At 58.7% G+C, this 25,675-nt stretch overlaps 9 protein-coding genes and 2 non-coding genes across 11 annotated transcripts; 5 read left to right on the forward strand and 6 right to left on the reverse strand.

Moving 5' to 3' along the window:
* On the reverse strand, positions 1-571 carry BXZ73DRAFT_6993 (uncharacterized protein; the record flags this gene model as incomplete). The annotated part of the gene is made up of 3 exons (XM_048021780.1): positions 1-111; positions 171-306; positions 366-571. Coding segments are annotated over 3 exons (453 nt in total), but the record flags the coding sequence as incomplete, so codon positions are not given.
* A 549-nt stretch (positions 572-1,120) lies between these two features.
* BXZ73DRAFT_t184 lies at positions 1,121-1,191 on the forward strand. Its single transcript has one exon. It is a non-coding gene; the product is annotated as a tRNA-Gly (tRNA).
* A 685-nt stretch (positions 1,192-1,876) lies between these two features.
* On the reverse strand, positions 1,877-3,142 carry BXZ73DRAFT_92799 (uncharacterized protein; the record flags this gene model as incomplete). The annotated part of the gene is made up of 3 exons (XM_048026482.1): positions 1,877-1,958; positions 2,009-2,411; positions 2,470-3,142. The coding sequence occupies 3 exons, from the start codon at positions 3,140-3,142 to the stop codon at positions 1,877-1,879; spliced, it is 1,158 nt and encodes a 385-aa protein (XP_047872605.1).
* A 2,355-nt stretch (positions 3,143-5,497) lies between these two features.
* BXZ73DRAFT_81656 (uncharacterized protein) lies at positions 5,498-6,548 on the reverse strand (the record flags this gene model as incomplete). The annotated part of the gene is made up of 4 exons (XM_048023544.1): positions 5,498-5,580; positions 5,642-5,686; positions 5,722-6,038; positions 6,106-6,548. The coding sequence occupies 4 exons, from the start codon at positions 6,546-6,548 to the stop codon at positions 5,498-5,500; spliced, it is 888 nt and encodes a 295-aa protein (XP_047872606.1).
* A 2,148-nt stretch (positions 6,549-8,696) lies between these two features.
* Positions 8,697-10,007, reverse strand: BXZ73DRAFT_92800 (uncharacterized protein; the record flags this gene model as incomplete). The annotated part of the gene is made up of 4 exons (XM_048026483.1): positions 8,697-8,779; positions 9,050-9,448; positions 9,542-9,854; positions 9,909-10,007. 4 exons carry the CDS (start codon positions 10,005-10,007, stop codon positions 8,697-8,699), a joined length of 894 nt encoding a protein of 297 aa, XP_047872607.1.
* Positions 10,008-11,097: 1,090 nt separating this feature from the next.
* BXZ73DRAFT_t185 lies at positions 11,098-11,168 on the reverse strand. Its single transcript has one exon. It is a non-coding gene; the product is annotated as a tRNA-Gly (tRNA).
* Positions 11,169-11,278: 110 nt separating this feature from the next.
* BXZ73DRAFT_92801 (DNA glycosylase) lies at positions 11,279-13,456 on the forward strand (the record flags this gene model as incomplete). The annotated part of the gene is made up of 8 exons (XM_048026484.1): positions 11,279-11,746; positions 11,785-11,805; positions 12,049-12,239; positions 12,291-12,425; positions 12,496-12,549; positions 12,644-12,716; positions 12,805-12,999; positions 13,418-13,456. 8 exons carry the CDS (start codon positions 11,279-11,281, stop codon positions 13,454-13,456), a joined length of 1,176 nt encoding a protein of 391 aa, XP_047872608.1.
* An 825-nt stretch (positions 13,457-14,281) lies between these two features.
* On the forward strand, positions 14,282-16,351 carry BXZ73DRAFT_106592 (uncharacterized protein; the record flags this gene model as incomplete). The annotated part of the gene is made up of 1 exon (XM_048016658.1): positions 14,282-16,351. The coding sequence occupies one exon, from the start codon at positions 14,282-14,284 to the stop codon at positions 16,349-16,351; it is 2,070 nt and encodes a 689-aa protein (XP_047872609.1).
* Positions 16,352-19,148: 2,797 nt separating this feature from the next.
* Positions 19,149-21,053, forward strand: BXZ73DRAFT_81659 (uncharacterized protein; the record flags this gene model as incomplete). Its single annotated transcript, XM_048023545.1, has 3 exons — positions 19,149-19,411; positions 19,434-20,343; positions 20,424-21,053. 3 exons carry the CDS (start codon positions 19,149-19,151, stop codon positions 21,051-21,053), a joined length of 1,803 nt encoding a protein of 600 aa, XP_047872610.1.
* A 1,167-nt stretch (positions 21,054-22,220) lies between these two features.
* On the forward strand, positions 22,221-24,146 carry BXZ73DRAFT_81660 (uncharacterized protein; the record flags this gene model as incomplete). Its single annotated transcript, XM_048023546.1, has 1 exon — positions 22,221-24,146. The coding sequence occupies one exon, from the start codon at positions 22,221-22,223 to the stop codon at positions 24,144-24,146; it is 1,926 nt and encodes a 641-aa protein (XP_047872611.1).
* A 1,023-nt stretch (positions 24,147-25,169) lies between these two features.
* BXZ73DRAFT_92802 (mitochondrial ribosomal subunit S27-domain-containing protein) lies at positions 25,170-25,546 on the reverse strand (the record flags this gene model as incomplete). The annotated part of the gene is made up of 2 exons (XM_048026485.1): positions 25,170-25,201; positions 25,258-25,546. 2 exons carry the CDS (start codon positions 25,544-25,546, stop codon positions 25,170-25,172), a joined length of 321 nt encoding a protein of 106 aa, XP_047872612.1.
* Positions 25,547-25,675: the final 129 nt, after the last annotated feature.

Below are 25,675 nucleotides of genomic sequence, written 5' to 3' on the forward strand. Positions count from 1 at the left end.
ATTCTTCTCGACGATGCTCTCGATCATGTCATCGAACCATTTTTGGTTGTTCTTGTAATGCTCTCGCCACGAGTGTGCTGTATGCCGGAGTGCCCAGGCAAAATCCGAGTCCTGAACACTTGATGAGGCTCCAAGACGCATGCGACGACGAGACACCAACGCACCGGAACTCGAGCATCCTCCATGAGCTCGTTATATACCCCGTTACCCATCCGCCCACCAGTCTCTGGGTACGGAATCCGCACCGCGAGGTACCGGACCAAGTTCCACTCGTCCCGATACGTGAACTCGATGCGCTGCCTGACACTGCACTGGCCCATCAGCACATGCCAACCACCGCTCGCGCCACACGCCGAGACACTCACCCCCGGGAGGGTAGCCCGCCCATGGGCCGCGGCAAGACGGGATGGTGCGCGTACTTCTTGTTCCTGATGCATTCCTTGACGAAATCGGGCCCTTCGGCGTACCGCGTGGGCAGCGAGCGGTATCGGCGGCGGAGCTCCTCCAGCCCGGCACGCCGCACGATCACCGTGTCCGCGTCCTTCGCGTGTTCGCAGACCGTGCCGCCGTTCGCCTGTGCGCCCCAGACGCGCCCGCAGCGTGAACGGACGAAATAACTCAGAGGGGAGGGAAGGGGGGACGTACAAGGACTTTGGCCCGCAACGCGTCGCGCCGCCCCGCCTCCAGGCCCCAGTTGGAGCCTTGTTCGTCCTGGTGCGTGCCCCAGAAGTAGAACTTGACAGGACGGTTGTCCGCGTGGGTGAAAATCGCTCTCTCGTGGTCCGTCTCGGCTTCTTCATATTGATATGTACTCATTTTCGATCGGGAATGGCGCTGCTAGGACTGGATCATGAAGGAGATGGAGGAGGAGTGGATGGGATCCAGCGCCTCCCGGAGTCGCGTCGCATCATTTGGCGCCCGTCGCTTGGCCCTAACCCCATGAGTAGGTTACGCATCGAAGAGCTGAGCGCTGAGCGCGAGCACTGATCTTCGAGCTTCGGAGTTTCGGATGCAAGCTAAAACAGAGCAGAAGCATATTGAAAGGAGTTGCGAGAAGATTAGAGGATTACGTATTTTGTTATTGTTGAGCTCTCTCGATACTTCAAGCAAGACATGTGTAGCATTCGTGGTGTAGCGGTAACATTGGGTCTTCCCATGGCCTAGCTCCGGGTTCGACTCCCGGCGGATGCATTTCAATTTTTTTTTTGCCCCACCGAAGTCTATGCGATTCGACCAATGCGATACTTGACTACATTCAGGAATCAGAGCCTTTGATCATGACACCGGCAGACAACGTGAAGAAATGGCAAATGTGTCTTTATTCGACAACAGCTCTCAAAAACCCCTGAGCCATGGCAGAAGTCGATCTACCAAGTAGCTACAATACACAGCGACAAGCGATGCGTATGGCGGAAGTCAAGTGGAGTATAACGTATACGTTTACTGTGGTTTAGCGCGCCCTGTCCCGTGTGTCCCTCCCTGCGGCGCGTCTGCGCGCGCCGGCGCTCACGACCCGTCGGCCGCGTCTGCTAGAGACGCGGGTGGAGATAGATAAAGCAAACCGAAACCGGGGTGACGGGGAGCAAAGCGGAGGACGGGCTGCGTCGAGCACGGGCGCGCGCGAATGTGGGGTGGAGAAAAGCCTGCAGGGGAGGAGAGCCGGAGATGAAGGGGAAGCGGGAAAACGAGACGTGCAGTCGGAGCGTGGATGCGTGTGTGGTGAGAGAGGTACCGTGGACCTGTGAAAGCGAGCGAGCTAGCGATGTGCGATGCGATGCGATGGGAAGCGATGGGATGTGACGGAACGGAAAGAGGCGTGAGAAGCATGCGGAAAGGACGTGGGGGTCGTCATGGAGAGCGAAACGACGCGAGACGCTTAGAACTTCTCGGTGACGGCGACGGAGAAGTCGGAGAAGTACGTGTTCTGGTCCTTGGGGGACCCCCACGAAGCATCGAGCCTGTGAGGGGACGTCAGCTCAGCAACATCACCGTCGAACGCAAGTCGCACGTACCACCGAAGAAAGTCTGCATCTGGATGCCCTGGAAGCGGCCTTCCTCCTTGTCGCGGAAGACGAGACCCTGGACGGTAAAGACGCTCTCGCCGTTGACGAAGAGCTCGAGCTCGCCGTTCTCCTGGCCGACGTCGTTGAGCTTGACGCGCTGGCCAATCAGGGCGCGGGTGCCGGCGGCGAAGTTGAACGAGCCGCGACCGACGGACGCGCCGTAGACGGAGTTGCACTCGGACTGAGGGGCGACGTTGCAGACGGCCTTGTTCGCGGAGTACGACGGCGGGAGGTAGGTGTAGAGCTCGCCCATGCCGCCGGTGCGCCACATGAACCGGGCGGACCAGCAGCCGTCGTCGCGACGGCCGCCCGAGCAAGACGCAGCCTCTGTGGCAGAGTCACCGCCATCTGGGAAAAACAAGCGGTTTAGCGCGGGCTGCGGTTCGGAGATGAAATGGAGGCTCACAGAGGCCGGGGAGCTTGCCGCCCTTGTTGAAGTCAAAGCCTTCGTCGAACATGACGGTGTAGGAGAGCGTCGCCTCCTTGGCGTCGGCGAGGGAGAAGTCGGAGGGACCGGTGGCGTAGAAAGAGAAACCACCCTGCGGGCTGTGACCGAACGTGTACGAACCCTTGGGGTAGTGCGCCTGCATTGACATCTTGCCGTCGGGTGCGTTCATGTAGGTGTGCGTGAGCGCCTTGATGAGCTTCGTCACACCGAACGTGGCGTCGCTGAGGGAAAGCGCATCGCTAGCGGCAGTGGAGGTGGTCCAGGAGACGGAGTCGGAGACGGGGAAGAGCTTCTTGAGGAGACCACTGAGGCCACTCGAGTTGCTGGAAGACCCGGTCGCAGACGACGACGCGGAGGAAGATGTGCTCGAAGCCTTGCGGGTGGAGGAAGTGGCGGCCTTGGATGAAGACTTGGAGGTGATGATCGAAGCCGAGGCCGAGGTCGTCGAGTCCGCGATGGAAGTGGTGACCGACGAGACGTCGGTGGTGACCGACGCGGTCGAAGTCGTGGCGAGGACAGCACTGCTCGAGTGTGCCCTGCAGCTGTCCCGGCGGCGGTGGCGAACGGGAACAGCCTCAACGGAAACGAGAGAAAGGGCCAGGATGGCAACGAGAGTCTTGAAGGCGTACATGGTGTCGGAGTCCTGTGAACGAGTGAAGGACGGGAAGAGCGGAGTGGAGTTGACCAGGTCGTTAAAGACAGTGGTGAATAAAGAACGACTGTGCGAGAGGCACGAAGCCGAGAAGCAACGGGATGGAGAAGGGGAGGGAGGGAGGAGGGGGATGGGAGCAGCAGGCGCGTCGCGCGCGAATATCTATGCACTGTGGGCGTCCAGTGGAGCCATCACGCTACCACCCAGATCGGGTGCCTTCCTCCTTCCGGGCCCCATTGTCCCACTGAGCGCTGCCTTTGTTCTCCTGCCGTATGTCGTGTTGTTGCGACCTGTTTCTCATTAATCCCTAAACAATAAGTGACACGCAGAGGTCAAAGAGCGACACGGGCAGCAAACAAGCCCTCCGCCCGCGCCATTTCCAAGTCACCTCCGGCCGTTCCAGGCGTGCTGCCAATGAGTGCGCGCGAGGCCGGAGCGCGGCATCTCAGGTCGGCGCGCTCGCGGGATCTGATGTCCGTCCGGCCTCCTATTCCGAAACACCATAATATCCTTCGGCGCGGAGCGAAAACAACCGGGCCGACTCGCGAGCATCCTGGCCAGTGGCGTTGAAGGGGGGAGGCGTTGGGACGCGACATGGACGATTGATGGCCTCGGACGGTCGCCATCCGACATCCGGAGGCTGTCCGACTGATGGCTGCAAGGTCCGGACATGACCTTGAAGGGGCCGGGAAGGGTCTGCCGAAGCCCGGACATCAGCCAAGTAAGACCTGAGGTAGGCGCCGATGCGGGAAGTGGGAGGAGGGTTTGTTCAAAGCTATTACTCAGTTGAAACACTTATTGGAGGGAGTCAATAAAGCTTTAAAGCATCATTTAGTAATCATCCCGGCGTCAATCAGAATTCAACAGCCCACTTTTGCGCACAGGTCGAGAATTCCCGCTAAGTACAACAAATTTCTCTGTTCATTCCATGCCACCTTGCTCTGAGCAGCTGCGATGAGCTTTTCGCGGGGTTTGAAGACTTTTTGCGGCGAAAACACGAATTAGCGCCCGTAAAGCGCTCCTGGAGGACTGCCGAACGGTCCGGACGGGCAACCGCCCTGGTGCTGGAGGACCGCCGAAAGTCCGGACGTGGGACCTCAAATAGTCCGGACATGAAAGTCGCAAAAATGGGCGTTTGTCGGCGGTCCCTCTATAGGCGCTTCGGGTCTAGGGTGCGTTACGCGCATGGACGTTTCCGCGGAGCAAATTTGGTGCTCTTCGTTGGAGCCCAGTGCACCCTAGAAAACCAGAATGTGAGCTCCCGGTCGTGCACATGCCCGCAGCGAAATTCGACTCAACGGCTGGGCCGCACACACAGTCGCCGCACCAGAAGGACACTCCGAGCGCTAGCCTCCGTTCGCCCATCGACTGCGCCCTGACCAACTTCCACGGTGCCAATGCCAAGAGATCTCATCCGCATGCGCAGGACTGATCTGGATCGCCTTTGGAGCCCACGGCACAGCTTGCGGCGAGATTTCGCGTCTGGGCCTGGATCAAGTAATGCGCAAAGTGTGTTTAGAACCAGGTTTGGAGGCCTATCTCGACATGAGAAGACATGCAGAGGACACGCAGCCATTGTGAGCTTGACAAGATACCGGAGATGCGAGATCGAGGACAGCGCTTCGCGGGACGCAGTACTTGTTGGGATGATGGCCAGCGTAGCGGTGTACGCAGCGTACCTGACCAAGTTGGGCCTGCTCCGTCATCGGCAGATGCGCCGTCCCGACGTCTATCCCAGCCCCTCTTCGGTCTTGGTAGGCAGGTGTATATGCGCGTATATTGGCACCTTGTTTTTGCGACCTTGAGAAGATTTTCCACGATCGGTTTGTAGATTGCATGTCATGGGCCCATGAGACAGGAGGGAGAAGAAATGGGGGGATCGTTTGCGCAACTGGACACTTCCGAGGCTTATAACGGCCCCCGCAGCTCAGTTTGGCGTCCGGTCGGGCTATCCATCGTTGCCTTGACGTCATCGTCGTTCGATCGACTGCGACATCTGAGATTTGAAACCTGTCTGGAACTTTGCTATTCACAATGCAGCACTTCACTTGCTGTTGCACCGAGTTCGATGTCCACCAGTTAAAATATAAACATGGTCATTATATAGTATGCCTTGGGGTACAACGGGCAATCCAGTCAGCCAAAGATCCATCAATCCTCTGAAGTAATCCCCTCGAAAGCACTCCGCGCTCAATCATCACAGACGAGAGCCAAATACCCGGTTTCAAGCTACTACGCCGAAGGACTGCCATTTGTCGATGCCCGGGTCAGTCGCGTTGGTCATGTCTGGAGCTCGAGCATGCTCAACGCGGTCGAGGCCAGGGTGCAGTGACTTTAGAGCGCCTCGGTAATGGCGACCGAGAAGTCACTGAAGTAGACGTGCTGCTCCTTGGGCGACGCCCACGAGCTGTCGCTCCCTGTAGTTCGCAGATCCCTCAGCATTCGAACCCGACACCCCACGACCGCGCGCGCACTCACCGCCGAAGAACGTCTGCATCTGGATCCCGCGGATGCGGCCCGCGTCTGCCGTCGACAGCACGAGCCCGTCGACGGTGAACATGCTCTTCCCGTCACGAACAGCTCGAGCTCGCCGTTCTCCTGCCCGACGTCGTTCAGCCGCACGCGCTGGCCGATCGTCGCGCGCGTGCCCGGGGTGAACGAGAACGCGCCGCGGCCGACCGACTGCCCGAACACGTCGTTGCACTCCGACTGCGGCGGCACCGAGCACACCTTCGTGTTCGCGTCGATCCCCGGCGGCAGGTACGTGTACAGCTCCCCCGCGCCCCCCGCCGCCACATGAACCGCGCGGAGAAGCAGCCGGTGTCGCGCCGGCCGCCCGAGCACCCGACCGCCTCCTTGTCGCTGTTGCCGCCGTCTGCGCGACGGAGGGGGAAAAGGGCTGATCAGCACTGATATCAGCACGGGCGCGGACGGGGAGACACCCACAGAGGCCCGGGAGCTTGCCGCCCTTGTTGAAGTCGAAGCCTTCCTCGAAGAGGACGGTGTAGGAGAGCGTGGCCTCCTTGGCAGTCGTCAGGTCGACGCTCGCGGGTCCCGGCGCGTAGAAGGTGATGCCTCCGCGCGGGCTCGCGGAGGGCTTGAAGGAGCCCTTGGGGTACACGGCCTCCATCGAGAGCACGCCGTCCGGGGCGGAGACGTAGTCGTGGGTGAGGTCCTTGATCTCGTTGAACGGCCGGAATGTGTCATCGCTCAGTGGGAGAGCCCCGGATTGGCCCTTGGATACCGTCCAGGACTTGGATCCCTGGTCGACGGGGAAAAGCGTGGATGCGGCCCGCGCGTGGTGCAGGGTGGTGTTGCCGGGCCCGAGCGGAACGGCGGAGACAGTGGCAGCGAGGCCGAGAGCGAGGGTGACGAGGGAAAGCATGGCGATATTGTAAGTGAAGAGAGCGTGAAACTAGAAAATATGAGAGAGCAAACAGCACAGCGCAGCTGTGAGGTCGTAGAAGGCGTAGTGGGGAGGGAGGACTGGGGCGTCGAGCAAAGAAACATCGTCGAGGGTGCTTCCCCTTTATACCGAGGTGCAGTGGCATCAGCTTTGTTGCGCCGAAACAAGAAACGTGTTCGGCCACTCGCATGATGTTATCTTTCTGAGGTACGCCCACAGTGACACTACACGCGCCTGTCACCGAAAAGAATAAGCGCAAGGCATTGAAAGAGAGAGTGGTCAGTCGACCGTAACACCCGGGCTGGCGCCAACGTACATCTGAACTCCACCACCGGGGACACTACACACACCGTGCATGGCCGAGATCGGACGGGCACAGTTGCAAATGACGGAGCTGTGCAGCGACGACGTTGAAATATGAAATCATTGCCTAAATGGAGTAAGCACAACGCACGGGTTCCATGAACGACGGCAAGTCCGAGTGACAAGTACCATCGCTTACTTTGCTCGGACATTCATGTGTTGGAAGTAGCTCCCGGCAACTTCTGCGCTCAGAACTTAATAGGGAGGAGGTCTTCAGCTGGGACTTACGTCTAGAAAGTACTTACGCCGTAAACTGATGTTGGCCCTCAAACAGATGAAGTCACTGATGCGAAGGGCCGCTCTTGATGACGACAACCGCTCTTCGAGTCGAGCACGAAACTCTGCTCGACTCTGAAATCTCGAAAGCCTGTAAAACAGTAATCAGTCAGCGGGCGTGGCGGCAGTGTCACGATGATGTCAACACGTACCATTCAAATTGTCAGCGCGTTCGCTCCTTGCCGAGCGTGCCCACAATTTGAGGCCTGAGGAACTGTTGACGACGGATACCGGCGATTGCACGGCCATCCATCGTCGCTGTAGGTGCCTTCAAGCAAGATGAGAGATGACGACCGTGGCATGAACCTGTCCTTGGCATCCGAGCGCGGCATCCGAGCGTAAGGAAGTCAGGTTGGGCTAGATAGGCCCAAATGATGCTGCTGGAGAGCAACATCGTGTTACAGAATGTCGATGGTGGTGCGGAGGAAAGATGCGCGGGCGGCGCCTGCTGCCAAGCGCGATGACCCTCAGCGTCTGCAGGCAGATAAGATAGGCGCCTGTGGGGTTTCAAAAGATCTGCAACTTGATTCGGACTCTCGACTCTCGACGACTCTGAATGTCTTTGGTTTCTTAGAACATCCAAGTATAGCTGAATTTTCGACTGCGGAAGCCGGCAGCGATGGTCGGGATTGCGGTCGTCGGAAATGAGCGTGATCGGCGCCCGTTTCCTCCCCATTCCGCGGTGGCATGTCAAAAATTTCTGATAGATTCCAGGGACCACGACAGCAAGATTCAGAGAACCGACGGTATGTGCCTCTTGGCGCTTCCATGTCTATCTCGTGCTCGAGCTGAGCTCCCCAAAACAAGAGCCCTAACAGGAGATTCTCAGTCCCGCTCCACTCCATGAGGCGGCCCCTTTCACGTGGTCGACGATCTCGGCTTGTCCAGGACATGCACTCAGGCGCCACGAAGGAAAAGACGTTTACGGCACTGTGCCGAACAACGAAATAGCCTTTCCTAGCTGCTTTGATCACTGCGCGAAGATAAACCGACGTTCATCCAATCGCAAGCGTAAGGACGTGAGTGGGAGAGTCCGGCAATGAGAGCTAAATGGTACAAACACACGTTTATATTGCTTCATGAAAGTCGTTCATTCGTACAAAGATGACCGCAGATCGAAACAGAACAGATACATATCGGTGTGAAAACACGGAACCGGGGTATCACCATAGCGGCGCAGAGAACCTAATCATACGAAGCCAGCCCCGACCGCGACCTGAGCGAGACCGAAAAAGACAGAAAGACCGGGGGAAAGGCGCGCCGCGCCTGCGCAGATGACCACGGCCCATACGGCGCGCGGAGGAGCTGCAGAAGCACCCCATAAATCTGTAGACCACGCGCGGGGAGCCCGGGCCCGGGCAACGCCATCGCGCCCCGTCGCATGTCCTCGCGACGTCCTCCCATACTTCCGCTCTCCGTGCCACACCCCCCGCGCTTTGAGCGGCCGCGCACGCGGAGCCGCGCGGGCACCACGCGGGCGCGCGCCGCTCAGAGCGTCTCGGTGATCGCGACGGAGAAGTCGGAAAAGTACACGTTCTGGTCGGTCGGCGTCGCCCAGCTGCTGTCGGAGCCTGCGGGGAGAGAGCGCGGATCAGCGAATCGAGCTCGGTCTGCGCGGCAAGGAAGCAGACGGAGGCACCGAGGGCCATCTGCCCAGCGCCTCGGTGTCCTCTGGGCGTGCGCGGCACCGAGCGTCCGCGCGTGGAGCGTTGCTTCCCTCGGGCACGCCGCATCCAAGTGGTCCCCGCGCGTCGCGCCCACAACGGCGCGAGGAGATTGCGCCGGGAACGAAGCGACGCCCGGTGCACACGCGGAGCGGGAGTGGGAGAGGGGGCACGCACCGCCGAAGAACGTCTGCATCTGCATCCCGCGGATGCGCCCCGCGGAGGAGTCGCGGAGCACGAGCCCGCCGACGCTCACGACGCTCTTCCCGTTCGCGAAGAGCTCGAGCTCGCCGTTGGCCTTGCCCGCGTCGTTGAGGCGCACGCGCTGCGAGATCGTCGTCCGCCCGCCCGTCTTCCACGAGAACGAGCCGCGGCCGACGGACGCGCCGTACACCGAGTTGCACGTCGAGTACGGCGGCTGGTCGCACACCGCGTCATTCTCCGGGTAGTCCGGCGGGAGGTAGGTGTAGAGCTCGCCCGCGCCGCCCGTGCGCCACATGAGTCGCGAAGACCAACAGCCGTCGTCGCGCCGCCCGCCCGAGCAGGACATGGCCTCGTCGTCGCTATCGCCACCATCTAAGGGCCGAGATAGCGGCGGTAGGGCGAGCGGGGCGAGAGAATAAGCGCAGTCAGTGCCCAATCCAGCGTACGCTAAGGTGACGCACTCACAGAGACCGGGAAGCTTGCCACCCTTGACAAAGTTGAAGCCGGACGGGAAGTACACGTCGTACCCGAACGTGGCCTCCTTCGCGGTCGTGAGGTCGAGGTTGGCCGGGCCTGGGGCGTAGAACGAGAACCCGCCCTGGATGGGCCCAGAGAACGTGTAGGAACCCGCGGGGTAGTGGGCCTTCATCGATTTCTTCCCGTCCGGTGCGGTCACGTAGTCATGGGAGAGCGCGGTGATCTCGTTGTGTGGCCGGAAGGTCGCGTCCGAGAGCGGCGACGGCTTCGGCAGCGATGGATCCGTCGTCCAGTATGAGAGCTGAGGGGAGACGGGGAAGAGGTTCAGGTCGTTAATGCTGGCGCGTGAGGCGACGTTGCTGGAGGTGGTGGAGGTGGGGAGCACGACGTTGCACACGGGGAGAGCAAGTACGCTCGTGGCGGCGAAGAAGACAAGCGAGAACGTGGAGAGCATCCTGATGGTTGAGGCTGGGCTGGGAGTTGCGGGACGTGGCGAGTGAAGGTCCTACCCAGGGCAGAGTAATCCATCCTTTATACGACGTTTTCCGGAGTCAGTACCGGAAGGAAGAAAGAGAAGCAAGACAATACCATGCGCACCGAATGTTGCTCATAATCCGGAAGATGGCTCATGTGAACTCCACACACGCGGCGGCGGAAGTGCTGGCGCGCTGGATGAAGAGGGTCTGGCCCATCCGGGACGCATATGGGCCGCGTAGAGCTTGAGGGTAGTGCACGCCGCCTCGAAGTCCCGGATATGAGCGCGTGTGATTGGTACCGTGGCCATGTGCGCTGGCAATCTGAGAGGGTATAAGACGCTCTCCGGGGCTCCGCGGTCGGTAGCAGCAGCAGCCACTTCGGCATGCTGCGGGGAAATCTTTAGAGGCCCAAACCTATCTGAGAACGCATAGATGAAGTGCTTGATCCATGTCATGCGTACACGGGTTGCCACGTTGAAACTGTTAGCTTATGTCCGTTCAAGAATCAACAGAGCGCACGGACGTACAAGGCTGCGCGGACGCCACGGTGCGGCGGCGGATGTTGCGGACAATGCTGGTGTCTAAGTAATATGGACGACTCTCCTACAATGGAAGAGTTGCCTCTCACGTGCGGAAGCCTACAAATACGGGGTGAGCCTCGAAATGGACATGAGGAACCTAGACATTTTGATCACCTTGTTCCAACCCATGTCGTTCCTGCGTTCCTGACGGCCTGGAATAACTCGAGGCGAGAACTTATCTCAATTTGATCGTTCGACGCTGCTCAAGTAGTGACGATGTATACAGGCAAAGGTATACACCTTAGTGCTGCTCTGACTTCGAAGAGGTAACAATGGGCATAAGTATTAGAAGTTGGAAGAGAGGGAGTCACAAGCCTACCTTCCGCCAGATCTTGTTGATCGAGTTTGATACAGTACACGTTCGCGGCAACCCACTCATCAATGCAGGCGCCCATGACGGACCTGTACAGTAAGCCACACATAAGGGTATTCGATCACAATTTACGAATGCAATATTTGCAAAAAAGGCAAACTGTATTTCGACTAATGCATCCGCCGGGAGTCGAACCCGGAGCTAGGCCATGGGAAGACCCAATGTTACCGCTACACCACGAATGCTTGACAACTTCTTTGATTTAAACATTGATATACACGTTATATTGCTCAAAATCAAGGCGTTCTTCAAGCCCTGTTGTCTCACTGTCACCACATCCAACCAACCACCACAGATGAAGCGAAGTGCGTTACCGCCGGGACGACCCAGTCTCTTCAACACCGGCGTCACGTTATTTGAGCCAGGGGACGAGGCGGTTGTACGGCGCTCCAAACGCCTGAAGCCTTCCCTGGACACGTTTACGGTGCCAGCACAGGCACACTCATCCCTGGCGAAGCCACCCTCTACCCCTGGCGCATCCGGCAGAACGAGATTGCCCGGGCGACAGAGAAAGGTCGCGAGCGCGGCGCTCTTGAACGAGGGTGCTTCCCCGCTCACCGGCGAAGACCTGAAGCAAGAAGACTCCGACAGCGAGGCCAAGCCAGCACCGCGCCCGAGGGCCAAACGCGCGTCCGCGTCCGCGTCTTCACCGCGCAAACCTGGAAAGCAGAAGCCCGTGGCAACCGCGCTAGCGACGCCCCACCCGGCGCCGCTGCGCTGGCAAGAGGCATACGACGCCATCAAGCGCATGCGCGCGCGCGTGGTCGCCCCGTGGACACCATGGGATGCGACCGCGCCCAGCTCAAAGAGACAGAACCTAAGGTACATGGTGTCTGAACCTTTGCTGGTGCTACACGAGGCAGCGCTCACATATTCAACCTACCTGTTGTGGAACGTTCCCATTTATGTTCACTGGACGAAATGCGGACGTCTCACAAGTTCGTTTCTTGAATCTCCCATGGACTAGCAGGCAAACTTTGCGAGAATGCGTACAGACCCTCTGACACTGCAGCTGATAGCTTTCTCGTGTCACCACTCTCTTCTGATGCACGTTCTCTCCCGCAGAACCAACGCTTCTCCACCCTCGTCTCGCTCATGCTCTCATCGCAGACGAAAGATGAAGTCACAGACGCCGCTGTCAGCAAGTTGCGCGAGGCGCTCGGCGGCACCCTCTCAGTGGACGCCCTCCGAAATGCGGACGACTCGACAATCTCTGATGCCATCTGCAAGGTCGGGTTCTGGCGGCGCAAAACCCAGTTAGTTGTCATCGTCTGCATCTCATGCCCAACTGCCAACTCCCTTTCTAGGTACATCAAACAAGCCGCCCAAAAACTGCACGATGAGTTCGGCAGTGACGTCCCGCAGACCGTGGATGAGCTGTGCTCCCTTCCGGGGGTAGGCCCAAAGATGGCCTTCCTGGCCCTCCAAGTCGCATGGAACATGTACGTGTCCATGCCTCGGTTTCCGACGTACTGTTGAGATCTGGGGGGTACTTACAATGCACTCTCACAGTAATGTCGGGATCGGTGTGGATGTGCACGTCCACCGGATCACGAACAGACTGGGGTGGCACAAACCGCCGACAAAGACTCCCGAGGAGACAAGGCCAGCCATCTTCTCCCGTCAGCGCGCCCATCGGCTGACCCCCGTTGCCGCACAGGCTGAACCTGCAGTCCTGGCTCCCGCGCGAGCTCCACCCCGAGATCAATCATCTGCTCGTAGGCTTCGGCCAGGTGCGTGTCCCGACCGTCGCTCCTCGCCCACTGTGCCGCTGGTTCTTTTTCATTTCCCGGCTCTGACCGGCCCGCGTATGTGCTTTAGACCATCTGCGCGCCCACCGGGCCGAAATGCGACCAGTGCGAGCTGAGCGAGCTCGACGGGCTCTGTCCCAGTGCTCGCAAAGGGATCAAGGCGACCGCGACGTCTAGGCGCATTAAGCCCAAGATGGAGTTAAAGTCGGAAGACGAGGAGGAGGCCAAGCCAAAGATCGAGATCTCGTTCGAGGAAGAGGCGAAGGTGGTGGTGGTGGCTCGCGAGCAGACGCCGCTCCAGGCGGCGACGGAAGGCGCAGTTGCCGTAAAGACGGAGGACGTGTGAGCGCGGTGGTGGTCCATGCGGGTCGTGCGCTTCTAGTCTTGTGGCGGTCGCTCTTTGGCTCTCCTGTTTTCGTCGTGCTCTGTGCGTCCCCGTGCCGTGTGCTCTTACCATATTCCAGTTTCTAATTCGCCTGTCGATACCCGCCAGTCGAACAAGGAGGGCTATTTGACACGCACGACTCGACGCGAGGCGCGGATGTGAGTGCCGCGAGGATGAGAGGACAGAGTCCACCGGTTTCGCAGCCCTTACCGCTGGACCTCAAGGTTCTCGCGGACACGGACACGCCCTATGTATGTCCCCCGAGGGCGCCTGGTCGGTCTATACGTCCATCCTGCAGGCACGGAAGGGCTTGACCAAGTGTAAATCCAGAGCATAGGAGGATAAATATACAGAGACGAAATGAGATCGATGTGGATAAGGCAGGTAGTAATGATGGTGGCCGAGACAGTGGGGGAAAATGCGAGGATATTCGAGGTTGGTCCGACAGAGCCACGGTGCCGTGTCCAGAGTCGCGTAGCTTGCGCATAATATCTGAACTCCAGTAAATGTCACATTGAAGAGAAACACAGCAGGAACCGGCTTTCATTCATCTCCTGGTACATACATACATACAAAGTACTCTAAGCAAGGGACAAACATTGCAGAGGGGTAAGTACTGCAAGGCTCAAGACATTCGAGATCCTCGGCAGGGAACAGGATATGTTGGACGGGGGCACAGAGGTGCCGACAGTGCATATGGCCGGCAAGATACAGACCTTTCAGTCAACCTTCCACCCTCCAGACATGTTCTCGATGGTCTGAGGTCTCCGTCGACGTGTGAAGAGCGCGCGTAGGACGGAAGGATGTGTCATCCAGAACGTAAGGTTGGTCGTCCGGGGCGTGAAATGGCGTTCCAACGCCCATTAACGCATCTTGAGCACGTTGTGAAGGTTTCCGGGGCACAAGGGAGCGGGGAGGGCCTGGGAGAGAAACCTCGCCCACCCGCGAATTTCGGGCGGATTATGTAAGAGTTCCCGCGGGGTCGACGCGCGTCGGGTTTTCGACGCTCGTCGCTCGAGCCACTGCCCTGTGCCGGCACGACCAAGTACTCTTGACCAAGTCCCAACAACGCAGAAAGCCATCGCTGTTGAGTACGTCTACCCTTGGATTGTTATCGGTGCCTTTAGCTGAGTTCTTCATCTCGGTGTTGCTTATGGCAGAAATGGACTCTGTTCCCGCCGCCTTCGCAGACTTGCTCTCGGACTCAGATCGCGCTGTTCTCGCCGACTTGTCTGATTCTTCCGTGCAAAAATGGGCTCTCGAGAAAGTCGAAGAGCACCGTAGGAAGATGTTTGCGTTTCGGACTTTCCACAACACTCTAGCCCCCATTCACCGCACCCTTCCTACCGAGATGCTCGCCGAAATCTTCTCTCATTGCGGAGAAGATCCGCGGGGCATGCGTATCATGCTTGTTTGCCGGCATTGGCGCTCTGTCCTGCTCAAAACCCCGCGCTTCTGGGTCGCAGTTGCTGCAAACAAGGCTTTCCTCGACATCTTCAGGAGGGACGACGTTCCTCTAGCCACCGCTACACGGGAACTCGAACTCGCCCGCGTACAAAGAATTCTCAAGCGGACCGCGTCCGAGCTGCTTCGCCTCACCTACACCGACTTACCACCCGAAGCCGTCGGCACCCTTGCTACATACGCAGAGAAAATTGTTTACCTAGACGTTAGTGTGGCCTCAACGAGGGAGCTCATCGCCCTCTGCGAATCCTTCACCTCCGGCTTTCCTCGATTGGAGACCTTCGGGGTTGTCTTTCGGGAACCCTGGGGCTTTGATCACGCTCAGTGGACTTCCATATCGAGAACGTTAACGGGAAGGACACCAGTCGCTCCTCGCCTCCACACTCTGCTCCACATGCCCATCACCCTCTTTTCGTACTTTGCGCTTCCAACACTACTCACGGCGCACGTCACCAAACCCCTATTCGAGACTAGCATCCACCACGAGCTTGTTACCTCACTACGCAAATGTCAGAATCTCGTCCACCTCAAGATCTCACTGAACGAGGACCCCATTCCGACAGCAAATCCGGTTGAAACGGTGGACATACCCTCCCTCAAGTCGCTTCATATCGTTGGCAGCCTATCTCGTGTCGCTGAGGTCCTCGAGCCGATATCTGTCCCACCCACAGCGACCGTCCGGATTGAGCTGCCCAGCTCCTATGACACAGATGATTGGACGCTCGACGCGTTTGACTTGCGGCGCGGGAGCGTACGCATCATTACGTCTCTCCTGCAAACAATCGACACTGTGCGCTTGCGGGACTGGCTCGACGAGTCGCACGAATGGAGACCGATTGCATGGGGGTTTCTCGCAATCGGTTGCACCGGCCGCTCGCAGCGTGTTGAGTTCAAGTCCGAGTCGACCCAGCTTATCCGCGATACACTATTGACATTTCCTCTCGTCGCGCTCTTCCGCACGTACGCTGCCGCCGTCACTCTTCTCTCTATCCATATGTCTTTCGTGGCCGGTCAAGATCACAAGTACCGCCGTTTCATCAAAGCGCAAGAAGCCGCCGCGGAGACACACGACGAGACGGACTCGGACCCGGACCCGGACTCGAACTCGAACTCGAACTCGGATTCGGACTCGGATTCGGACTCGGACTCGGACCCGGACTCGGACTCGGATTCGGACCCGCACTTTGAGACTCTCGACTCGGACGACTACGACGATGAAGAGGTCTACCGGGCGTCGCGTCAAGTGGACACAGGGAGCCTGCTCCGCGCCTTCCCGCACCTCGTGGACCTCGAGATCGCCGGCCCTTGCGTCCCGGCGGTGTTGGAGGCCCTGATGTCGCCGGACGACGTCTCCGCGGCACCGGGCGCCGCGGCTGTGTGCCCCCAATTGCGAGGGCTCACGGTCCTGTTCCCCGTGGTGGACGAGGAGGAGGTGAGCGCCGTGGCGCGAGGCATCGCCGAGGAGGCGAGCGAAGTGACGCTGCTGGAAACGGTGGAGACGCACCGTGCGCTGCTGGTGAGGGTGCTCGCGCGCCGCTCGGCGCGTGGAACCCGACTCGTACGCCTGGAGTGGGCGGAGCGGTCGTGGATCCGCGGGCACGGATTGGTCTACGAGGCGACCGCGATATACAGGCCCGATTTGTCTGGCGACACCCTGGCAGAGCTGGAGACGCTGGTGGACGGCGGTTCGGTGCACTTCTCGGGATTCCACTACGTACCTGTTGATGTAGCTACGCCGCCAGCTTCTGAGGATGCGTCCGAGGAGTAGATGAAGGGTTGTTGACATAACGCCGAGTCGCATGAGTCATGTACAGAACCGATACATAGATGTCAACCCTATCCCTGCCATGTTCTTGGTCGGCGGGCCGGCGAAACCATGCATAAGACGCGCTGCAAACGCATGAAAATTGGCGCCGAGCCTCTTGTCCCAAACTACTGCACCACTTGCATCTACCCTCTGTCCTGGAACCGAGAACGCGAAATCTTGCTAGGGTCTTTTCTTGGTAAGTAGCCCAGTGAGACGCAGCGTCATCGCGTGCGTATTCTGATGATGGGTCGTCAGTATTTGCAACGTCTCTGTGCCGACCATGGCCGCCATCGATACTCTCCCCTTCCCTCATTCGCAGACTCTGTCCTTCCGCAGACCATGTGTCGCTCTCCGGTATCTCAGATCTGGCAGTGCGCGAATGGATCGTCGTTCGTGCCGATGAATACCGCCGCATCGCGCTCGGTCTCCTCTCATCTACAACTCCATCGCACCCATCAACCGCGCCTTCCCCAGCGAGCTCCTTTCCGAAGTGTTCTCGCACTGCTGGCATGATATGGGCAGCGTTCGCCTCCTGCATGTCTGCCGGCACTGGCGCGCGATCGCGATCAAGACGCCGCGGCTGTGGCAACCAGCCATCCCGACACCCGACTCGGACAAACCGCTCTCCTTCGACTCAGACGAACCACCCTCCTTCGACTTCGGTGAGCGGCGCACTAAGATGCGTGGGAGATTCGCAGCGTCCATGTTCCAGTGGTCGAAGCCCTTGGCTATCCACATCAAGGTGAACCTACTCCCTAGGGTTGCTGCTTGCGCCCTTGCGCCGCACGCCGCCAGACTCTTCGACCTATACGTCCATCTGAACAGCGCGGCGCAGTTGAAGGAGCTCTGTCAGATCGTGGACACGGGCGTGCCGAACCTTGAGACGCTCGGGATCGCGTTCGTGGGATACGCTGGGAAGTACCATGACTGGGACAACGCCGACATTAACGGGAGCACTCACCGCTCCATCGAATCCGGCCTGTGCGGATGGAAGGATGAAGGCTGGTACATCACAGGCGCCCCGCGCCTTCGCAACCTCCGCTGCATCCCCGTCGACATCTTCCCTCACTTTGCCTGTCCCACACTGCGCGAGCTGTGCTTGACCCCCGCAAGATGTACCAAAGATCACATCGTGGCATTGGCCGATGCGCTGAGGCGGTGCCCGACCTGACACGCCTGATGTGGTGCATGAATGGCAGATGGACCGACGAGGATGAGGACGAAATGAGCGTAGGGTGGATATCGTCGGGCTTTCTTTCCCCTGCCGAGTCTGTCATGGTCATATTGGCAAGGCGCAGGGGCGGTCGCTTTTCCCGCTTTGCAATCGTTGGTCTTCGACATCCGAACACATCCAATGGTGGACAATTATGCCTCCCTCCTATGTCTCCCACTCCCCTACATACTGAGGTCGTGGCGAAGCCGAAGAGTTGTCCGGCTCTTCTACCACTCGGCGCCGCTCACAACGTGGATCGCATCCGCCGACGCCCTCCACATCCGCACCTCAGCAAGCGGCCCACCGAACTCGTCACGCTCAAGAACGGCGTGCCGCTGGTTCGGTTCACGCTCTGGCCGTCAGAAGGGGGTCGTTGTCCCTCTTTGACTTCACGAATATATTCCGCAAACCCGGCATTGCGATCACCCACCTCGTCCTCCATCAGAATTGGCTCATCGGGCGCTGGAGCAACGACGAGTACTTGCTCCACGCATTCCCAAACCTCCACTCCCTAGACGTCGCGGGCTTCGTCGGCCGGGCTCTGGATGCGTTGCAGAAGCCGTGCGACAGGAACACCCCTGAGATACTGGTGTGTCCGCGCCTCAGGACGCTCGTTGTCACCTTCGAGATGGAATTCAAGAAGCGCGGACGCGCATACAGGCTGATGGCGAACAATCCTGCCAAATGGGGGAAGGCGCTGGGGGTACGCTTGAAGGCAGGGTGTTCGGCGCTCGAGAGTGCGCTGAGTCGACGGGCGGAGGCGGGCTTCCGTCTGCAACGGCTGGAGTGGAAGATGTGCGAATGGGATAAGGCCCTCAGGCTTGAGTTCCCACCGTCGGCGGTTGTCCGCACGGAAATGCCGAGCGGGGCGCTGTATAGCCAGACGGCGCTGGAGGCTTGGTTGACGGTCCGGTAGTCTTTGGCGGGGTTACTCTCCAAGAGGACTTTGTGGAATAGACCACGCATCACATAGGTACCTGAAACGGTGGTTATAACGCTTTTCAAGTAAACATCGACCGTGCGATACAGAGCGAGACATATCGTTGTGGGCCAATCAAAGTATGTTTGCCTGCTAAGTACTGCACATCGTCCAGGGAGTCGAGGCGATATTGGTCTTCGGGCGAGTTACTCGATGGCGGAGCGACGAAGCAGTACCGTATTAACTTCAAGCAGAATGCCCCCGCACTTCGCCAGGTTCTGCTTGAGCGTTGGCGGGAGGAGGGTGAACGCTGGAGACGCTCTGCGCTTGTGAGTTGATCGTGACCCGCGTTGGCGCTTGTAAACTCGAGCTGGTTCGAACCGTTGAGACCCGCCGTGGGAAAGACGTGCGGCGAGCGGCGGACCAATGGCAATCATACAGCCAATGGAGGCGAGGCGACGAGCTTGTTGTCCACCACTATTACATACGCCGAGAGGGCACCTGCGATACAACACCCGTCTAATTCCCATAAAACCCATTGAATCAAGCTTATCGGAGACTCTGGTGAGCCTCTCCAGCCAATGTAAGGATACTGCAGCGCGTTTTGACATGATCAACAGATTATCATGACCGCCGTCGTCGATACCCTTCCCTTCCCTTCCTTCGCAGACACCGTTCCCGCCGCCGACCTGGAATCATTGCGTGGCCTGTCGGATGTCGCCGTCCGCGCACGGGTCGTCGCTCGCGCTGAAGAATATCGACGCATCGCGCTGGCTCTCCTCTCGATCTACAACTCCATCGCACCCATCCACCGCACCTGCCCGAACGAAATCCTCTCCGAGGTCCTCTCGCACTGTTGGCAGGACAAGCGCACGTCCACCTCCTTCACGTCTGTCGTCACTGGCGCGCAGTTGCGCTCAAGACGCCGAAGCTGTGGCAGGCAGCCATTCCAGACCCCGACTCGAGCCACCCGCTTCCTTCAACACCCGCCAGCTGCGCAGAAATAGGCGTGGCGCATTCGCAGCGTCCGTGTTTAAATGGTCTTCACCCGAGCCTATCCGCGTCAAGATCAATCTTCTCATGAATGCCGCGGTAAACGCGCTTGCTCCGCATGCTGCTCGACTTGTCGATCTGTACGTCCACCTCACCGGCGCCGGGCAACTGGCTGCTCTGTGCAAGATTATAGAAAAGGGAACACCCAGGCTTGAAGTCCTCGGAATCGCGTTCGTGGGACGCGTTGGGAAATACGACGACTGGACCAATGCAGACATCGACGCAGATACACACTGGACCGTCGCAAATGACCTCTGCAAATGGAGGGGAAAAGCTTGGCGCATCGCCTTCGCCGTCGTCCCGCGCCTTCACACCCTCCGCTGCATCCCCGTCGACATCTTCCCGTACTTCACCTGTCCCACACTACGCGAGCTGTGCTTGACCCCCTCACGATCGACCCAAAACCACGTCGCGGCGTTGGCTCATGCCCTGAGACAGTGCCCGAACCTGACTCACCTGACGTGGTGCCTGAATGGCGAACGTACCGACGACACTGACGACGAGGACGAAAACGGGGGTAGCGTGGATATTGTCGACACTTTCTTTCCCAGCTTCTCTCCTTCAGTTTGGCAAGATGCCGGAACGGTCGATCTACCCGCTCTGCAATCGCTGGTCTTCAACGTCCAAACACATCCAATGATGGCCGCTTATGTCTCCCTTTTCTCCCTCCCACTTCCTCCACACACTGAGGTCGTGGTGGATGACTCCACCGTCTGGGAGTTGTCCAGATCGGTGCAACTCGCGGAGTGGATGAAAACCGTCGACGCTGTGCACATCTGTGACTCGTACGGGAAGAGACGATGCGCCCGCTCACCGAACTCGTCACGCTCGCGAACGGCGTGCCACAGGTCCGATTCACGCTGCGATCTTCATCCGGTATACGCGCAAATAGTATCAATCCTCCCGAAATCATCACCATGTTCCGCCAGGTCAATGGCACCGTGATCACCCACCTCGTCCTCCGGCAGACATGGCCGATCGTAAACTGTGGTAGCGACAAATTCGTTCTCCACGCGTTCCCACACCTCGTCTCCCTCGAGGTCGCTGGCCCATGCATCGCATCAACCCTGGCAGCACTACGATCAAAGCATGTCGAAGGGCCTCACGAGCTCACATGTCCTCGCCTGGAGACTCTCGTCGTGACCTTTCCTCTGCCGCTGCAAGCGCGAGGAGATGTGGGGAAGATGATGACTACCGGTCTGGCGGAGTGGGAAGAGAAGCTTGCGGGAAGCCTGAGGTCGTGGAGCTCAGACCTCGAGAGAATGCTCGGTCGACGAGCGGTGGCGGGGTATCGTCTGAAGCATCTCGAGTGGAAGGGATGGGAGTGGGATACGAATCTCAGACTCGAGTTCCCTCCGTCAGCGGTTGTCCGCACGGACTTCCCGAACCCGACGCTGTACAATCAGGCGGGGTTGGAGCAGTGGGTCGACGGTGTGGTCGTCTTTGGCGGGATTACATACCAGGCTTCGTCGGAATAGATCGCGTTTGGGCGGGTCGGCGGTTGTAGAACAGGGTTGTTTGTGAAAGACATTGCATCGATTGTGAACACCGTGACGGAATGTATGACTGTATGCAAGGGGCCATCGTCCAAGGTGCGTGACAGGAATATATTCTTCGTGTGTTGAAAACGTGTACGTGACAAAACGACGGAAAAACACGTCATGAGTATCGTACCGCTGTACACAATACTAAGCAGGGTTTCGTCGGTTCTGCTTCATCGCTGTCCAACGTCTACTGCTGCGCACCATCTCCGTCAGCGAGAGAACAGGACGTCGTGCGTGATGTACGCACCTGCTGACTTTACCGCTTCAGCAGGCCCTTCTCCCCCGCCTTCCACCTTGTCCCGTCCTGCAGCGACTGGTCGCTTCATGCCGACGCCGGGTTTGGAGGCCCTGAAGACGAAAACCTCAATATCTTACCGACCTACTTTCCTGGGGACTCCAATATGCCCTCGTGGAGCGCTCCGGCACTCGATTTGCCAGCATCGCACAAGCCGGCGCTAGTCGACCAGGCTGAGCTCGAGACGTTGGTCGATAGGGTTTTGGGAGTTGATCGCGTGTGGGCAAAACGTTGGACGCGTTGCCAAGGTGCTCTCGAGTCTCGACCGCTGCCCCGACAAGCGACAACTGCTCGCTGCACACTCAGAGCGGTCAACGCATGGAAGGGGACGACGGCGCACGCACCTGCCGGCTCGGCTGTCTTCAGCTTCTCGCCTTCCACTTCGCGAAGTCCCCCGCTAGTGGATTTCCACGGAATTCGATCCCATCAATCAAGCTTGATGCGGCTGAAACAGGCGACTGCGGAGTCGGTGGTGTGCTAGGTGCACAAAGCGGATGAAAACAAGTGAAGACAAGGAGATATAACGATCATGTGTATAACGGCGAAGTTCAACGAACGCCGGTGCCCAAGATTTCCCGGCACGTGCCGTTGAACCGCGGCAGTCGGCGCGGCGCTTCAGCAGGATTGGCGCGCGCACCTGCTTCCCACCGCCCGAAGCCGACACGTGGAAACAATTTGCTCTTCTTGAACACGTACACGGGTGTTTGAAGAATAACCATCTTCGCGTAAGTCCTGGTTCGGTGATCAGGAGAGTCGGTCGAAGTTATCCCAGATACTAATCTACGACCACTTCCAGAAACATGAGAATGACTGCCACGACCCCTTTCCTCACATATCCCGACTCAATCCTCGTCATAGACCGTGAAGCTCTTTCTGGCCTCTCAGATGACGAAGCTAGACGCATCTGGATTGCCTCCCGCGTCGAGGAGTATCGCAACAGTGCTCTAGCCCTTCTCTCCTTCCATAACGACATTGCGCCCATTCATCGAGCCCTTTCCACCGAATTGCTCTCCCAGGTGTTCTCGTACTGCTGGCAAGATACGCGTAGCATAGCGGTAGCCCATGTCTGTCGCCACTGGCGTGCTATCGCACTGAAGACCGCAAGCCTATGGGCCGCAGCCATCGAATCTCCCGGCAAGCAACTGTCCTTCAATTGTCGCAACCCAAGCCTCCTGAACTCCCGAGGCAAATTTGCAGCCTTCGCTCTTAAGCGATCTTTTCCACAGCCTCTTCGCATCAAAGTCCACCATTTCCCCCGCTCCTTTGCTCTCACTCTTGGCCCTCACGCCAATCGCCTTGTCGATCTTTACGTTCATCTCGATGGTGCACACCAACTAAGATATCTATCTGACGTACTCGCAACGGGCGCGCCGGACCTCGAGACGTTGGGCATCACTTTCCCAGGTCACTTAGGGATGCATAAAGACTGGGATTCGACATGTTTCGCCTACGACGACCAAGTTTGTGCGCGCTCCAACTCACACGCCGGTTTCGGGATAGTCCGAGAAGGGGTCAAAGGTTGGAAACGTACCACTGATTCTCAAAAACACATCAAAGGCACCCCTCGCCTGAAGAGCCTCCGTTGCATCCCGATCGACCTCCTCCCCCACTTCGTCACCCCCACGTTGCGCGAAATATGCGTCACCCCCGCGCAGTTCGACCGAGACCACGTGAAGGGGTTCGTGAACGCGCTGGTGGGGTGTCCGGACCTCGAACGCTTGAAATTATGGATGGTGAACGACTACTGCCCAATGTACGACTCAAACGTACAAGGAATTGTCGAAGAACTCATTCCTGACCCGGACTCGCCTTTGTGGGCAGCCGCTGGTGTGGTCAATCTCCCCTCCCTCCAAGCAGTGGTCGCCAACGTCGGCACGGATAGCTCACACATGCTCTACCTGGACTGCGTCACATTCCCTCAGAGTACCAGTCTCGACATCATTACGAAGGACTCAAAGCTTCGGGACCTTTTCACCGGACACGCGCTCCCGGCGCGGCGCATCCAAGAGGCGGACGCCATCCGCCTCAGCGACTCTTGTCAGCCGTTCAACTCGAAGTGGGAGACCGAGGTCGTGATGTTCAAGGGGGACGCGGCGTCGATCCGGATCACGCGCACTCGCTCCGAAGGCCCCGACTGCGACCCGCTGCCTGCCTCGGAGACCCTGGACGACTGCGTCGCACTGCTGCGCGAGCACGGCACGAACGTCGCGCGCATCATTCTACACCAGCGGGGATTCTATGGCAAGCTCGACATCCTCGGCCCCTTCCCCTCCATCACGTCCCTCGAGATCGCAGGGCCATGCTTCGACGAGGTGCTTCCGGCGCTGCTAGTACGGCCCCAGCGCGCACCCAACACCCAGCCCGGCGTTGTGGTCTGTCCAAACTTGAAGAGCCTCGTCGTCTCGTTCCCCCGCGACTACGGCTGGCTTCAGAGGACGATGAAGCGGAAACCGACACGGTGGGAAGAGATGGCGGCGGTGACGCTGTGGGATGATCAGGCCGAGCTCGTGAAGGTGCTAGAGTCGAGGGCCGCGAAAGGACTTCGGTTGGAGCGCCTCGAGTGGCAGGCATGGGAGTGGGACAATGTCTGCAAACTCGAGGCTCCTCCGCAAGCAATCGCCCACACGCTTATGCCTCGCCCGGGGCTGGTCGTACAATCTGCACTCGAGAAGTTCGTCGATGGGCCTGTCGTCTTCGGAGGGGTCACATATCTGGAATTACCCACGAAGTGACCTCTGTCTTTGCAGTTTGCATCGCCGAAGCCTCGCGCCGACTCTTGAATAGTTTTCGACCTTTTCGTATGCAGCTATGGGTGGTTGCAATGCTTAAATAGATTCTCGATCACATACGCACTCGCTGTTGGACTCGCTCTTCGTATAGTACGACGTGAACGAGTTTGGATATTCAGAAGGGCGTGACGATGACAATAGAGAAACCTTTCTCTAGCTAAGTGCGGTTTTCCTATGTCCCATATCCCTGATCGGCCTCGGCTCTCAACTCTGCCAATCAAAAGGCGGATGCACGCGAAACACCGCCTGAAGGACTGATAACGTACCGAGACCGCGGCGGTTCACACCTTATGTGCGCCTCCAGCTTCGGTCCACCGCAGGTACTTGCTCTCCTCCCGTCGCTCTCAGCCTTCCGGAAGTGCTGCCCCGTTCTTGAGTCAAAGCCCGGCGGCCCGATCCCAGCCTAGCAGAGACATGCGGAGAGAGCGTGATTGTGCTCTGATGTCCAGGCATCAGCGCGAGCCCAGCCTCGTTGATACCCCACTGGGCGTAAGGAGGTGTGTGTCAAGATCTCGGCGAGGGCGATGGTTGCTTGGGATGCGGAAAACGTCGCAGTTGTGAGGATATGGAGGTTACAGACGTGTATGAGCACGAGCCGCGGATGAAGCAAGAGAGCGGACCTACATGCTCGTTCGAAAACTAGCGTTTCTCGGTGGCCAAAGAATCGACCTCGGATGACAGATGTAGCGGGCGAAGCTGAATAGACGTTTGACTGGGCTAGTCACCAAGGGCAAGACATCGCTCTCAGTTGTTTGAACGCACTGGGTTTACGAGGGCCGGTACTTGAGGTTATATCCTATTTCGAAATTTGAGATTGGAGAGCTACGCTCTGCAAGGCTAGGCTTGAGGACAAATGAGAGACGGGATGCTGGTTTGTTGCTGACCCACACGAGGGAATGGAGAAAACACAGGACGGGTTTATTATACCGCTGTACGCATAGTGTAACGCCGCACATAGCCCACTCTCTACCGCTTCCTCGCCAACCGACGACTGTCCGCTGCATGCCCACGCCCGTCAGCGCACAACTAACAAGGACGGACGCAACGGACGCACCTGCCGACTTGGCCTTCTTCGGCGGCCCCTTCCCTCTCGCTTTCCGCTCCGCAACGTCCTCCAGCCGCTGAATCTCCTCAAAGTCTGGGATCTTGAGCTCGGGCTTCATGCGGTTAAACTTTGCCACCGTGAATTCGTCGGGGTAGTACTGGACCATGGCGGGGCCACGGAGGTGGGCGCGAAGGTACTTCGCGCCTGTGCGGATGCAGGTGGGGTTGTAGGCGGTTTGGAAGATTTTGCAGCGCAGCTGCGTAAGCGCAGCCAGCCGTGAGGGTGCGACGCTTGTCATGGCGCGTCGTGGGCCCGCGAGGAACGAGGAGAGGACGAAGGACGGTGGACACGTCGAGCTGAGCAGCGGCAAGCGCGGCTGCAGCGCGCGAATCGAACACGTGGCCATTTTGGCAGCGCGTCACGGTCG

This window comes from Epithele typhae, assembly GCF_022376455.1.
Source record: "Epithele typhae strain CBS 203.58 chromosome Unknown BXZ73scaffold_86, whole genome shotgun sequence".
NCBI classification, from domain to species: Eukaryota; Fungi; Basidiomycota; class Agaricomycetes; order Polyporales; family Epitheliaceae; genus Epithele; species Epithele typhae.